The sequence below is a fragment of the Pinus tabuliformis genome, chromosome 8, assembly GCF_031772625.1.
Source record: "Pinus tabuliformis cultivar Carrire ecotype Pingquan chromosome 8, CPIR1, whole genome shotgun sequence".
NCBI classification, from domain to species: domain Eukaryota; kingdom Viridiplantae; phylum Streptophyta; class Pinopsida; order Pinales; family Pinaceae; genus Pinus; species Pinus tabuliformis.
In genome coordinates this window covers 870,563,002-870,576,024 of record NC_142294.1, presented here as the reverse complement: position 1 = coordinate 870,576,024, position 13,023 = coordinate 870,563,002, and the positions used below count along the sequence as shown (strand labels likewise).

Below are 13,023 nucleotides of genomic sequence, written 5' to 3'. Positions count from 1 at the left end.
TAGTTGTTTCTTCTGGTGTCTTGTTAACCCTTGATAGAACTTCAAGATTTTTCTAGGGCTAATTTCTATAGTTTCCAAAGTTGAAGCTTGTTTTCCTTCGAAAGAGGACTCATGTTTTAAAGGTGATTATCTATTGTGACAAGAGAATCCTGTACTTCAAGGTCCATTAGAAGGGTGAGAATATGTGAGTCAGATCAGGAGGACGCTACAAAGTCACCAATTTCTTCATCCTCAGTTTTGTCTTCGATGGAAAGATATTGATCTATGGTAAGTACTTGATGAGCAATCACTTCCTCGTCACTTTGCTCTCCATCTTCTCAAAATTCAACTTCAAGATCAATTCTGGGTTAGTGGGAGGATATAGGGTAAGTTGTTTGGTGGAGCTCCCATGGGAGATTGTCATGTTATTGGATCTGTAGCTGATGTATGTGTTTGCAGTGGCTAGTCATGGCCTTCCCAAGATTAAAGTATAACCCTCTAGGGAGAACTTGGGTTGTAGAACCATGAAATCAACATGATACTCCCATGCATACACAAAGATTACTACATCCTTCAAGGTCCCTTCTGGTTTGATGGTAGATTGATTAACAAGTTGTAAGATTGTTGGGGTTTTCCTAAGACTAGAAAGCCCTAGGGCTTCCATTGTCTCACGGGTCATCACGTTGATAGTAGCACCAAGGTCAATCAATGTGTTAGGAATAACTGTGTGGTAAATTTGCACATTGACTATTGGGCTGTCGGGATTTGAATATTTCACAGCGAGGATTCCCCCATCATCAGATTTGACAATTTTCCCATGGCATGCATGGTTTGAGGGTCTTTCCTTCTTCTACTGGGTCTCCTTACACATAATTGCCTCACTACTTTTGCGTAAATAGGAACATCTTTAATTTGTTGTAATGACAATATGTGAACCCACACATTTTTAAGTTCACCTAGGAAATCAAATATGGGCTTGGTGACAGGTTTTTATAAGTCCAATATTTTGGGTTAATGAGGAACCTAGGGTTTTAGGCAAGTTTGATTTGATTTTAAGGTTTTGGGAGATTGAATCAATTTTGGTTCTTCATTTGGAACTTCTTCATTAAAATCTTCAATTTGCACATGAGGGGTCTTATTCAAAGTCTTTCCTGATCTAAGGTGGATGTCGTGACAATCCAGTTTAAGTAGCAAGCCCAACAACTTTCATTGGTTTAATAGCCTTACCATTATTTGGGTTAGGAATGTGTTGTGCAAAGTTGAGGTCGGGGAGGAGTAGATGTGGACGATTACATTGGTGGAGAAGGAGGAAGTGGAATAGCTGGTTGTAGTAAGGCTTGTTGAGGGCCTCTGAATGATGGATTTCTCCACCCTTCTGGCCGCGGCTAGTTGGGTGGAGGAGCCCTTCATGGCAAGCACCATGGCAGAGAAGAATATTGCATTGAAGGGTTAGTCCAATATGAATTAGAATACTGTGATTGGTCTTGAATCATATCTTGAGGTTTTGGTTGCTGTGAATGTTTGAGAGACGAAACATAGTTGCTTTGGTTCTTCGGCTTCCTGATAGACAACTTTTAATTCAAGCACTTTCTTGTAGTATGGTTTGTTGCTGCACAAACTAGCAAGCCTAGTAAATAGGCTAAAGCTAGAGGGCACAACAACAATTTGGTACAAAGGCCCACAGTCACCACTACATTGGATGGGGAGGAGTAGATGTGGATGACTACATTGGTGGAAAAGGAAGAAGTGGAATAGCTTGTTGCAGTAAGGCTTGTTGAGGGCCTTTGAAGGATGGATTTCTCCACCCTTGCGGCCACGGCTAGTTGAGTGGAGGAGCCCTCCATGGCAAGCACCATGGTAGGGAAAAATATTGCATTGAAGGGTTAGTCCCATACGAATTGGAACACTGTGATTGGTCTTGAATCATACCTTGAGGTTTTGGTTGTCGTGAATGTTTGAGAGACGGAACATAGTTTCTTTGGTTCTTTAGCTTCCTGATAGACAACTTTTAATTCAAATAGGGATAAACACTTTCTTGTAGTATGGTTTGTTGCTACCTAAACTAGCAAGCCTAGTAAATAGGCTAAAGCTAGAGGGCACAACAACAATTTGGGACAAAGGCCCATTGTTGCCACTACATTGGATGGGGAGGAGTAGATGTGCAACGACTACATTGGTGGAGAAGGAAGAAGTGGAATAGCTGGTTGCAGTAAGGTTTGTTGAGGGCCTCTGAAGGATGGATTTTCCACCCTTGCGGCCACGGCTAGTTGGGTGGAGGAGCCCTCCATGGCAAGCACCATGGCAGGGAAAAATATTGCATTGAAGGGTTAGTCCAGTATGAATTAGAATACTGTGATTGGTCTTGAATCATACCTTGAGGTTTTGGTTGCTGTGAATGTTTGAGAGACGAAACATAGTTGCCTTGGTTCTTCGGCTTCCTGATAGACAACTTTTAATTCAAGTAGGGATAGACACTTTCTTGTAGTATGGTTTGTTGCTGCACAAACTAGCAAGCTTAGTAAATGGGCTAAAGCTAGAGGGCACAACAACAATTTGGGACAAAGGCCCACTGTCACCACAACCTATGCCCCCTTCTCTTCTCGAATTTTCACCGACGGGAGGAGTCCAAGTATCCCTCACTTGTGATATATGTGTCTATAATAAGATTCAAAGTGATGCAAGGATGGCTCATTCAATGGAAAGGTTCAATTAGGTGTGAGCTTTGGGAGAAGCTAGTAAGACTTTCCACAAAAAACCCTTAGAGAGAAACACTATATGAGACCTAGGGTTGAGGTATTTGATTAGGCAAAGTTCATCCAAGGTCAATATAGTGAAGAGAAAAGGTTTTTAATGATTCACTATTAAAGTACAAACCTTAAAGTAATCCCTAAGTTGAAGGGTAGCTTCAAGGGTTGCCACTTGGTGCGATAGATAAGGCATCAATTTTCTTGAGATTCCATAGTTGAAATTTGTTCAAAACTTGTAGATTCCTAGAGGAGATACTATAGAAGAGGTCTATCCAATTGGAATTCCAAACGCACTCCTCTAGAGAATTTCGCACCAAGCCCTAGAGAGGCTCCCTTAGCCTTAAAGGGATGAGGAAAAGAGAGAGAAAGAGGTGAAGAAAGAATGATTTTTCTTGTAGAATGTGATCACCAAGGATCCTAGACCCAGTGCCTGCCTATTGGGAGAAATGGAGTCAAGATAAACCATGAAATGGAAACTTCGCTCTTCAAGAAGGCCTAGAAGGAATTTCGCTACCCTAGATGGAAGCAACAAGAACATGACTTCTAGACTTTTATATTTTGATGACACTTTTTTGGACTTTCAAGGATACAAATTCAATCAATCCTCTAGGAACATTCATTCATTCTTTGTCTAATGAGTAACACATGCAAAAATTCCAAATAGCTTCAATGCTTCCAATAATTCACATTAATTAGGGCACATTATTTCACCATAAGAGAATTATTCCATGCATTAGACATTCATTAAAACAGAAATATAACATCATATAGCACTTACAAGACAAAGAAGAGTATATCCATCCACAAGATTGCCAAAAAGAAGCTCCAAGAATGCTAGCAAAAATATCCAAACATCATAATTCATCAAAGACATCCAAATTTCGTCCTCTATTGCAGGTCTGAATTCTTTTTTAGAGAAGTTGAAGATCCCAAGTGTGATGATGAGAGTGAGGCTAGGCCTCCTCTATTTATACATGACATATGAGTTCAAAAATAAAAGTAAAAGCCCCTCCTATGCCTAAAATGCTAAGTAACCCACCCATGGTTACAAGCCAACCATGATAGCTCAATAAACAAGTCGAATTAGCCTTCTTAGGGCCACGCTAGGTTGACGTGGAGGCCTAGAAGGGCAACATTGAGGCCTCATGTGCCAAAAATGAGAGTGAGGGCCTCAAAATCAATGGACAAGAGGGGGATGCCCTCCAAATGTTGCATAACATCTCCAAACCCCAAGTTGCGCTATGTGGGCTCCAAATGGGTCTCCAAGTGGCTCGAGATCAAGTCGATGCTCCATCAATGAGGGTTAGAATATGACACATGCCCTCCCATTTCTCTTCGGGTGAGATAAAACCTCCTCTGGGCCCTGGATCAACTGCTAAGTGTCAAGTGCAATGTGTGGTCGGCTGGGTGACGTGGTCCAAGTGCATCATCATCTTTCTATGGTTGGGGCATGAACAAGCAATGTGGTGGTGTTGAAGAAGCTCATGGTGTGGCAATCAATGCTCTGCAATGCTGGAGGCCCATAGCTCTCAACGCCCACCCTACAAGTGCCATTATGACCCTCTGGAGGGCTTGGATCCTGTATAGGGAGGCCAAGTCCAAGATGAAGACCCACCTGCAATCCTGTATAAGATCCAATGCGTCTCCTCACCTTCTAGTACAATAATTCATTAGTATAATTGAGTAAATAAGTTTGCTAATCAAGGGAAAAAGTGGACACTTCATAGTGGCATGCCCTTCCAAATGGGCTTTGAACATATACTAATGTTACCTTCATTGACAAGAGAGGTTAATGATGGACCGTATTAGGTGGCTTCAACCTCTAAGGGAATGGTAGGTCCATGGTACATCCATCAAATTGCAGGTGTCATGTGAAATAATGATGGAATGGAGTGGGGGCAAAGGGAAAGCTCCAAGCCACAGGCCATGGTACAAGGGGTAGCTATGATGAGGGAAGCCCACACCTTGGGTGTATGAATGTAGGAGGGGGAAATTGCGGTACATGAGTTACCTTGACCTTTGTTTTTCCACCCTTTTTCATATGCCTTTTTCCTTTTATTTGATTTTTCTTTATTTTAACTGCCCGGGGCTGCTGGCTAAAGACAATCTAGGAGAAAATTTCTCCCATAGGGGTCACCCACTGATGGTAGGTAACATGGTATTCACTACATATTGCACAGTCCCCAATGTGATCCCACAGACATTCCTTCAACACATACTTTCTTCTACACTTGGGGCAAAAGATTGCCAAAGCTAATTGTGCTTCACCCTTCTTCTTGTTCATGTGTAACGTGTCCAATTGGGAACATAATGAATTGAGCACATGAATTTTAAAATCTTTTAACATGTTTCCAATCTTAGCTCGAGTAGATCCATTATCAACAGTCTTGCCAACTCTCGTTAATGTCTTTTAGGACTTTGCCTGTGTTTGAAGTACTTTTGGAGTATCTTCAACATTGCTCGACAATGACATCATAAGATTGTTGGAGACATCTCCTACACCCATCAAGTTTAGAAGCTCGATATAGTCATCTCAGATTCCTCATAGTAGTAAGACACATAGTGTATCCAAAGCCAAACCTCCTTGTCTTGCCTGTTGTAAGTTGTAGTTGAATTTTCCAACGTAGTCTTCAAGGTTCTCATCTCCATTTTGTGTCATCCTGAAGACTTCCTCCCTCCTTTCTTTGTCTTTACAATAATGTACTTCTCAGAGAATTTATGTGTCATCTGTGCCCAAGTGCGGATGTTGTTGTTGCCAAGGCTCATGAATCAATGTAGTGCAACAGGGAAGAATTCCAATTTTTGGGCATCTGTCACATAGTCATAACTTCTATAGAGAACATAAAATTCAAAGGAAGGTGTTAGGATCCTCTTTTGATAAGCCATGAAAGTTAGGCAAAGCTGAGTGTGAAATATTCTTCATCTGACTCTAGAATAGGGAATCCAAAGGTGGACGTCTCTTCCATAATGGTCTTGTCTACCATCTTTTTCTTGAGAAATGTTCTCTTCGTAGTGGGACTGCTCGTTTAATGGGCCTTCAAGGAATAGGATATATGTTTGTGCAGAAGATGAAGCTTGTACAATTCTAGGTCCTTGAACAAAGGGTTCAAGTTTCTTCTTGGCAAGGGAGCTTGTTGTATGAATCAAATAGTTTGGCTAACCATGTCCTTTCTCCTCTTGAGAATGCCCTGCACTATTAGTCTTTTGGGGATTTTTAGTAGAGCTAATGAATCTACCTTGTTGGTCTCTAGCTATGTGCATGGAAAATTAAAGCAACATTCTTTCTAAAACAAACTGTTGAGAAAAAAACTTGAATGAAACACATCACAACAATTACTTAAAGGAAATCTGCTGACTAAATTAAACAACAAAACAACAATTGCACTATTAACAGTTCCTCAACAACAGTGCCAAAAATGATGGTTTCCTCAATTACCTGCTTGATAATTGAGAAATTGTGCAATTAATTATTTATTCAGTGTTCATATGAAACTTGCAAAGTGTCATGCATTGTATATGTTAGCACAACTTTGTAAAGTGTCAATGAGGTTGTAATATCTTAGATGAGTGTTTCAAAGCAAGATATTAATGTTCTTTTACAAGTCACCGAGGCAAGAAAACCACACTTGCGAGAAATCAAAGGTCACACTTGCAGAATTGAAATAACACACTTCTACTAGTGGGCTTAGGAAGCTTGACGCTGTAACCCCCAACATAGGTAGACTAACTAATCTACTTTTGCAGGAAAGGAAATAATACACTTCTACCTATTGGGCTTAGGAAGCTTACTGTAGTAACCCCTAACATAGGTGGAAAGTAAATTACATACAAAAAAATAAATCATACAGGCAGTAAAGTGGTGACTTGCTCAAGGTTCTTGGTGATCCTGATCCCTGGAATGAAGATGCATATAAAATGGTAGAAAGCTGATAAACTGCAATATACATAATTCAATCCAACAAGATATATCAAAGACAACGCTGTATATCTGGAGAACAGAGTAAGTGAAACACAACCTTTTGAAACAGAATAAATTTACCGGTCAGCTTTCTGAGTTGCAACACTTATCAAGAAACGTAATTACTCATTAAATTAGTGAGTTGCAACAATGTAAAGAAATAGTGCTATTTATCAGGTTGATGAGTTGCAATAGCATAAAGAAGCAAAGCTATTTATCAAATTAGTGAGTTGCGGCAAAAATAGAGTTACCTATCAAACTAGTGAGTTGCAACAATATAAAGAAACAATGTAACTACTAGTTAACAGATATATAAATAAAACTAGAAACTAATCTATATGGTTACAAGCAGAACCTAACTAAGGAGGGGGCCCCACCTCCTTAGGCGAGGTATTGTTTATGAAAAAAGTAGCACACCATTTGTACAAAGTAGAATAGGAATGGAACAGAACCATGAACTTTGTATTAGCAGGAACCTTAGAATGCAAAGTACACTTAATCGTCCTCTCCCAGCTCGAGTAGAGCAGAGTTTTTTTATACACAGTATTGTAGTCTTAATTTGATTAAGAGGTCAAAGGACAACCATGAGAATCTTCATATTTTTGGCCCATTCCATCTCGATTACAACATTTAGATTAGAGAAACGCTGACTCACTTATTTGTGGTGACAAGTGGCACCTGGATCGATCTTCTTTTGCAGGCATCTCTTCCTTGTTGGCAGCCAACTACCTTTTGTCACTTTCTTCATTAGGTGGTCAAATGGTCAACCTGCAATATGTTGATCACAACTTATGTGGCTGAAGGTTGGTTGGAGGTGCATTGTACCATCTATCCCTGAGTTGCAACAGTTATCCTCAACAGTTACTTGTTAGTGTGTTGCAGCATCAGACTTAGGCATGTTGCAGCACTGGTTTTACTGGCTTTGTCGTGTTGTAGCAGCAAAGTTGCAGCATTGTGCTCTGTCGTATTGCAATGAAGTGTTGCAGCACTGAACCCTGTTCATGTTGCAACACTTGCTCTTGAGTTGTATTCTAGTACTCGGAGTTGCAGCAATAAGGTACTTGGGGTGTTGCAGTGATATAAGGGTGTTGTTGCAACCTAAAAGTGTTGCAACAAGAGGGTGGTGCTGCAACCTAAAAGAGTTGCAACAATAAAAGAGGGTGTTTTTTTTTTCATTTGTGGTTCACGGGCACTGAGTGGCCGCTACATCCACAGTAGAGAAGCGGGGCAGTTCCACCCGAAGGGATCTGCCCGTTGGCCTTTTACAGACCTAACCCCGAGGGCGTCGAGGAGATTTGACCCCGTGACCTCCCAACTGGGAAAGTACTTAGCAACGGGAACTCGACCATTTGAGCTATCCCTTGGGGCTAATAAAAGAGGGTGTTGCGACAACTATCTTTCACTATTTCTTCAAGAGTACCTGCTTGAATCTGCCTGAAGTTATTCTCATGGATTCTAACAGGTTAGCATAAAATGACAAATTCCTTCCTAAATACATAAGAATGAACATTAAAGTGACATACTTGGAGGATAACTATACCTTGATAAAAAAAAATGTGTCAATGTGGCCAAAATAGGTAATGGGGTGGTATGAAAATGGAAAAATGTACTGAAAAAGGTTTTGGATGGACATTAAGAAGATGCCAATTTTTGGTGCCGACCATGCATATATGGGTAATAGGATGCAAAAGGGTGTTCAAGTACAATGTAGAGGGATTTATGGAGCCGTATGAGGCTCATTTGGTAGTGAATGCATATTCTCTTGAGGGTTGTTTATGAGGAGAACTTCTCTCTAGTGGCCAAGATGGCCTCTATTAGGTTTAGTAGTTGCTTATTATTTGGAAGTCGAGCAAATGGACATGAAGACAACATTTCTTCATAGCGAGCTCAAAGAAGAAATCTTCATTAAGAAACTAGAAGGATTTGTGGTAGAGGGGAGAGAGGACATGGTGTGCTGGTTGCAGAAATCATCGTATCACTTGAAGTAGTCCCCATGACAATGGGCATGATGGTTTGATAAATATGTTGTGGGAGAACGGTTCATAAAACTTAAAAGTGAAGCACACCATCATGTTTACTTCAAGCAAGAAGGTAATAACTTCGTTATTTTGGTCTTATATGTTGATGATATTAACAATTATTTTGATAGTGTTTACAAGCAGCTAGGGAAGGAGACCAAGTCCCAATTGTCATGAGTTTGACATGTACTTAGGTTAGCTGTACTATTGTCTAGGAATTGATATGAAGATAGAAAGTTGTCTATTAGCCAAATAAAGTATGTGGAAAACATACTTGAGCTCTTTAGGATTGATAGATGTAAATTAATTTGCATTCTGTCTACATTGGGAGTGTGTTTGTTGACTAACATGAGTCCTATGAGCAAATAGTGGAATAGGGTATGGAAAAAGTGCCACATGGTAGTGCAGTTGGTACCCTGATATATGGAAAGGTGTGCAAAAGACATATTGCACATGCAGTGGGAGTTGTAAGTGGGTACATGGCAAATCCAGGAACTGACTGTTAGACAGTTCTGGAGATGATATTTAGTTACTTGCAGGCACTAGTGATTATGCTATTTGCTATCTAGGAGATGGCAGCAAGAAGCTTCAGGGGGATGGGTTTCTTGACGCTGAGTAGGTTGGTAATGTGGAGAATGCAAAGTCCATTATTGCATATATTTTTACGTTGTTTGAAGGAGCTATAAGTTGGAAGAGTAAGCGACAAGTGGTTGCCCATTTCAGTACAAAGCATATCAGGGTGAAATTCCACTACATAAGAGAGTTGGAATCGTGTGAGGTAACTATACTCAAGGTTACGACTCTGGATAATGCAGCAGATTCTTTAACTAAGACAGCGGATAGAAGGAAATTTGTTTGTTGTAGGGGTAAGGTTGGGGTTCAACCTTGTTGATGCAACTTCCAAGTGGGAGATTGTTAGGATATTGTCAGTTACATCATCCATGTAACTAGCAGTTTCCATTTGTATATAGAATGTGTAAAAATCTCTGGATTGCTTTCTTGTATTTTAGAAGCATTGCTGTTTCCCAATTGTATTCCTGATTTAGGGGCAGTGTTTTTTCTATATTTGTTCATTTTTTATAAAAGAATAGAAAATAAAAAGGTGGACAAAGATTTTTACCCAGTGAAAAATACTTCTCTTTTGTGCTTCTCTGCTATGGCTGTTGTATTATTTTGAATTTCTTTTTTATTCTGAACATCTTTGTGCTGCAGATTTCTCTCCATTTGTTGCAGGGTGCTCTCAAGGTTTAACAGATAGGAGACATTGTCAAATTATAACTTCACATAGGTGCCACTATTGTTTGTACTTATTGCTACGGGCACTGATTAAAAGATGAAAATACAGGGAAACTGTGTGCCTCACTTGCAAACACTTGGATGTTGAACCAATCACACCTAGCAAAAGTCTGCTTGCTGCCCCAGAACTTAGTGCACATCTTGAACCTGCTGAATAGTACTTCCAACACTAAGTTCATTTTTGTTGTTGTCTCTTTCCTTTTTTGTTGAGAAATTGGTTGACTTTGTTTGGAGTCTACATGGTTGATTGTCATGTCTTTGAGAAACAAATTTGTTAACTGAATTTTGTAAAGGTTTCTGCCAATTAATAATTGTTTGTGAACTAGGGCAATTATGAATTGCTTGTAAGTTTCAAAATACTTGTCGATAATAAATCTTCCATTAATTCATATGAATGCCTGGCCATCAAAATGATTGATTGTTGACTTTGTTATTAGATACTTATCATTTGGGGATCTTGGAATGCATTGCTAAGGTCAGAGAATAGTCACAAATTACTTCCAGGCTATTTGAAACGATGTCCCCTTCTGTTTTCTTTGGTTGGTCCCATGTAAATACTATTTATCAACCCATTGTTTTCTCTTTTTGAATCCCTTTGGCTGGGAGGGTATTGAAAATAATTTCTTATTAGTCTTAAACGATTATGACATTCATCATCATTAACAAAGGCTCGATAACTTTTAACAAGCACCCTTGCTTTTCCAATATATCTTTCCGAGATTCATCATGGCTTATGATTTTACATGGGTCAATTTAGAGTTTGTTCATGCTATCTTAGGTTTGAGGCAGCATATCTTCCTAACTGACTTGAGCATCTGTAGAATTTGTTGATTGCATCTCGAAGCATTTAATATTAATATCCAGTCCATTACGAAATCAGAGGGAAATGCTATTGTCCACTCAGAGAAGAGCAAGGGGATCTTCAAAAACGAGGGTTCATTTTTGTGTACGATAGCTTGTGGGAGAGAAATATGATAGAAATTTCTATTTTTCCCCAAGAAAAGCAAGATGCTCTACAGCACGGGGTGGGGGAGATCTTCCGGTCATGTGTTAACGTTGATAAAATGAAATGGAAAAGTTGCAAGAAAAAGGTAGCCTTGCAATTTTTATTTAATCAACAATTGCTAAAAAGGAAACGCAACACCATAGTCCTGGCATACATCCATCCTAGTCTTGGAACTATTAAGCTTCTGAAGGAAATAAAAAAGGTGAGGTGCATACCTTAATATTTATTGAATAGTATATGGTGTTAGGTTTACACCTTGAGTATTTCCGATCCCTTTCAATGCTTAGTGGATTTGAGGTTCATATGGCTCTATGCTAGGTTACATCCTTTTAGCTGTGTACATTTTCATGACACACAAGGTGTTCTTAGAGGTTCATGATAGTGCCCATATCTACAAGATGTTGCCCACTAAACATGACTACTATGTGTTTTGTTTCAGTAGGAATGACACCATTGATCCTTTGAAATGCTTAATAGATCCGAGGTTAAGATAGCTCTGCTAAGGTTGTATCCTTTTAGCTGTGTACATTTTCATGAGACACAAGGTGTTCTTATAGGTTTAAGATAGTGCCTGTATGTAAAAGACTACTAAGTGTTTTGTTTTTGTAGGAATGACATCACTGATTTTGTGTAATAAAGTCATTATGTTCCAAGTACAATGTAGGGACCCTAAATCTGCTAGGCAGGTATACTTATTTAAACCGGGTCATTCATTCCTTAACTTATTTTCTTTTCATTTGAAGATAAAGCTTACATTGTTTGTGTTATATATTCTTTATCGCAGAAATCCCTTGAGAAATCCCTTGAGGATCTAGAGAATTCCAACTCAGGGAAGCCACGGTTAAAGTCATCTTACAGTGCCAAGGAATGGCGAGCTATGAAAAAGGCAACAAAAGAACGAAAGAAAACAAAAGGTGATTTTTGAACGGGTTCGCCTTTTCTTGTGTTTTAATGAATCGAGCTTCCTGTGGGAACTTGAAAATAAAAACTTAACAAGGTCTAGAATCGCTTATTTGAATTGCAAGCCTAGAGAAAAGCATAAGATGTTATTTTTTTTAAAAGAATGGACTGCTCCCATTCTCATATTCTTGTATTGCCTTTACTACAATGATGTCCAAGTGCTGGATTTTTTTAATACCGGGTGTTGATTTGGTACTCTACTATAAAATTCTGTCCAGGAAATGCTGCATATTTCAGTTTCTGTCCTGAAATTTTCTGATCATTGGCCTTCAATTGGAAGTGCTGGAAGTTCAAATGCTATGCTTCTTTTAAATTGTTTTTCCATATAATCTTTTATGCAGTATTTAAGTTGGGTTTAGGTGACTTTTGTGAACGAAAAAACAGCAATGAAGAATGCCTGAACTTCCGAAGTCTTTACGAAAGTCTTGACGTCTTGAACCAAAGTTGCTAATTTTTTAACAAAAGGATTTGCGTCAAAGATGCCGCAGCAAACTTCCTGAAATGGAAATGTGAAACATGGCAGCTAATATTAATTATACATGAACAATTAAGATATATTTTGTTTCGGATTCTCGGACCTAATGCCCTCAAGGATAATGCGATGCTCGATCTATGAACTGCAGACCATACTCAGATGCACCAGTTTTGTTTGATCTATGAAACACATACATTTTATAGTTTTGGCGATGGTAATAACGTTTACAATCACGGCCCCTCTGAAACATGGCAGCTCATACTACTCATACACAGACATTAAAGATTAATTAGAATAAGACCTAATTCCTGTAAAGTTATTGCGATGTCTAATCCAGGAACTACAGACCACACCCAAATGCATAAATTTTATGCCAGAGTGTTTTATTTTCTCAGCGAGGGTAACCATCCCGGCCCCTCTTCAATGTGGAGCCTGTCAAATTTGGCCTCTAGGGCTCCATGGCTGTGAGAGATTGAACGTGGGTCGTTTATATGGGAACGCACTCTCCAGACCATGACTCGACTAGACTGTCAAATTTGGCATCTCGGGTTCCATGCGTCTTTCATTAGTTTCAGAGTGGATGC

General features: G+C 39.4%; 1 protein-coding gene across 1 annotated transcript in view; it reads left to right on the top strand.

The window, feature by feature from the left end:
* LOC149238329 (uncharacterized) overlaps nucleotides 1–12,139 on the top strand; it is a 43,648-nt gene extending 31,509 nt beyond the window's left edge. Inside the window, exon 3 of the mRNA XM_089372990.1 lies at nucleotides 11,789–12,139. Coding sequence (XP_089229116.1) covers nucleotides 11,789–11,929 — 141 coding nt within the window. The 3' untranslated portion in view covers nucleotides 11,930–12,139. The remainder of the gene's footprint in view (nucleotides 1–11,788) is intronic.
* Nucleotides 12,140–13,023: the final 884 nt, after the last annotated feature.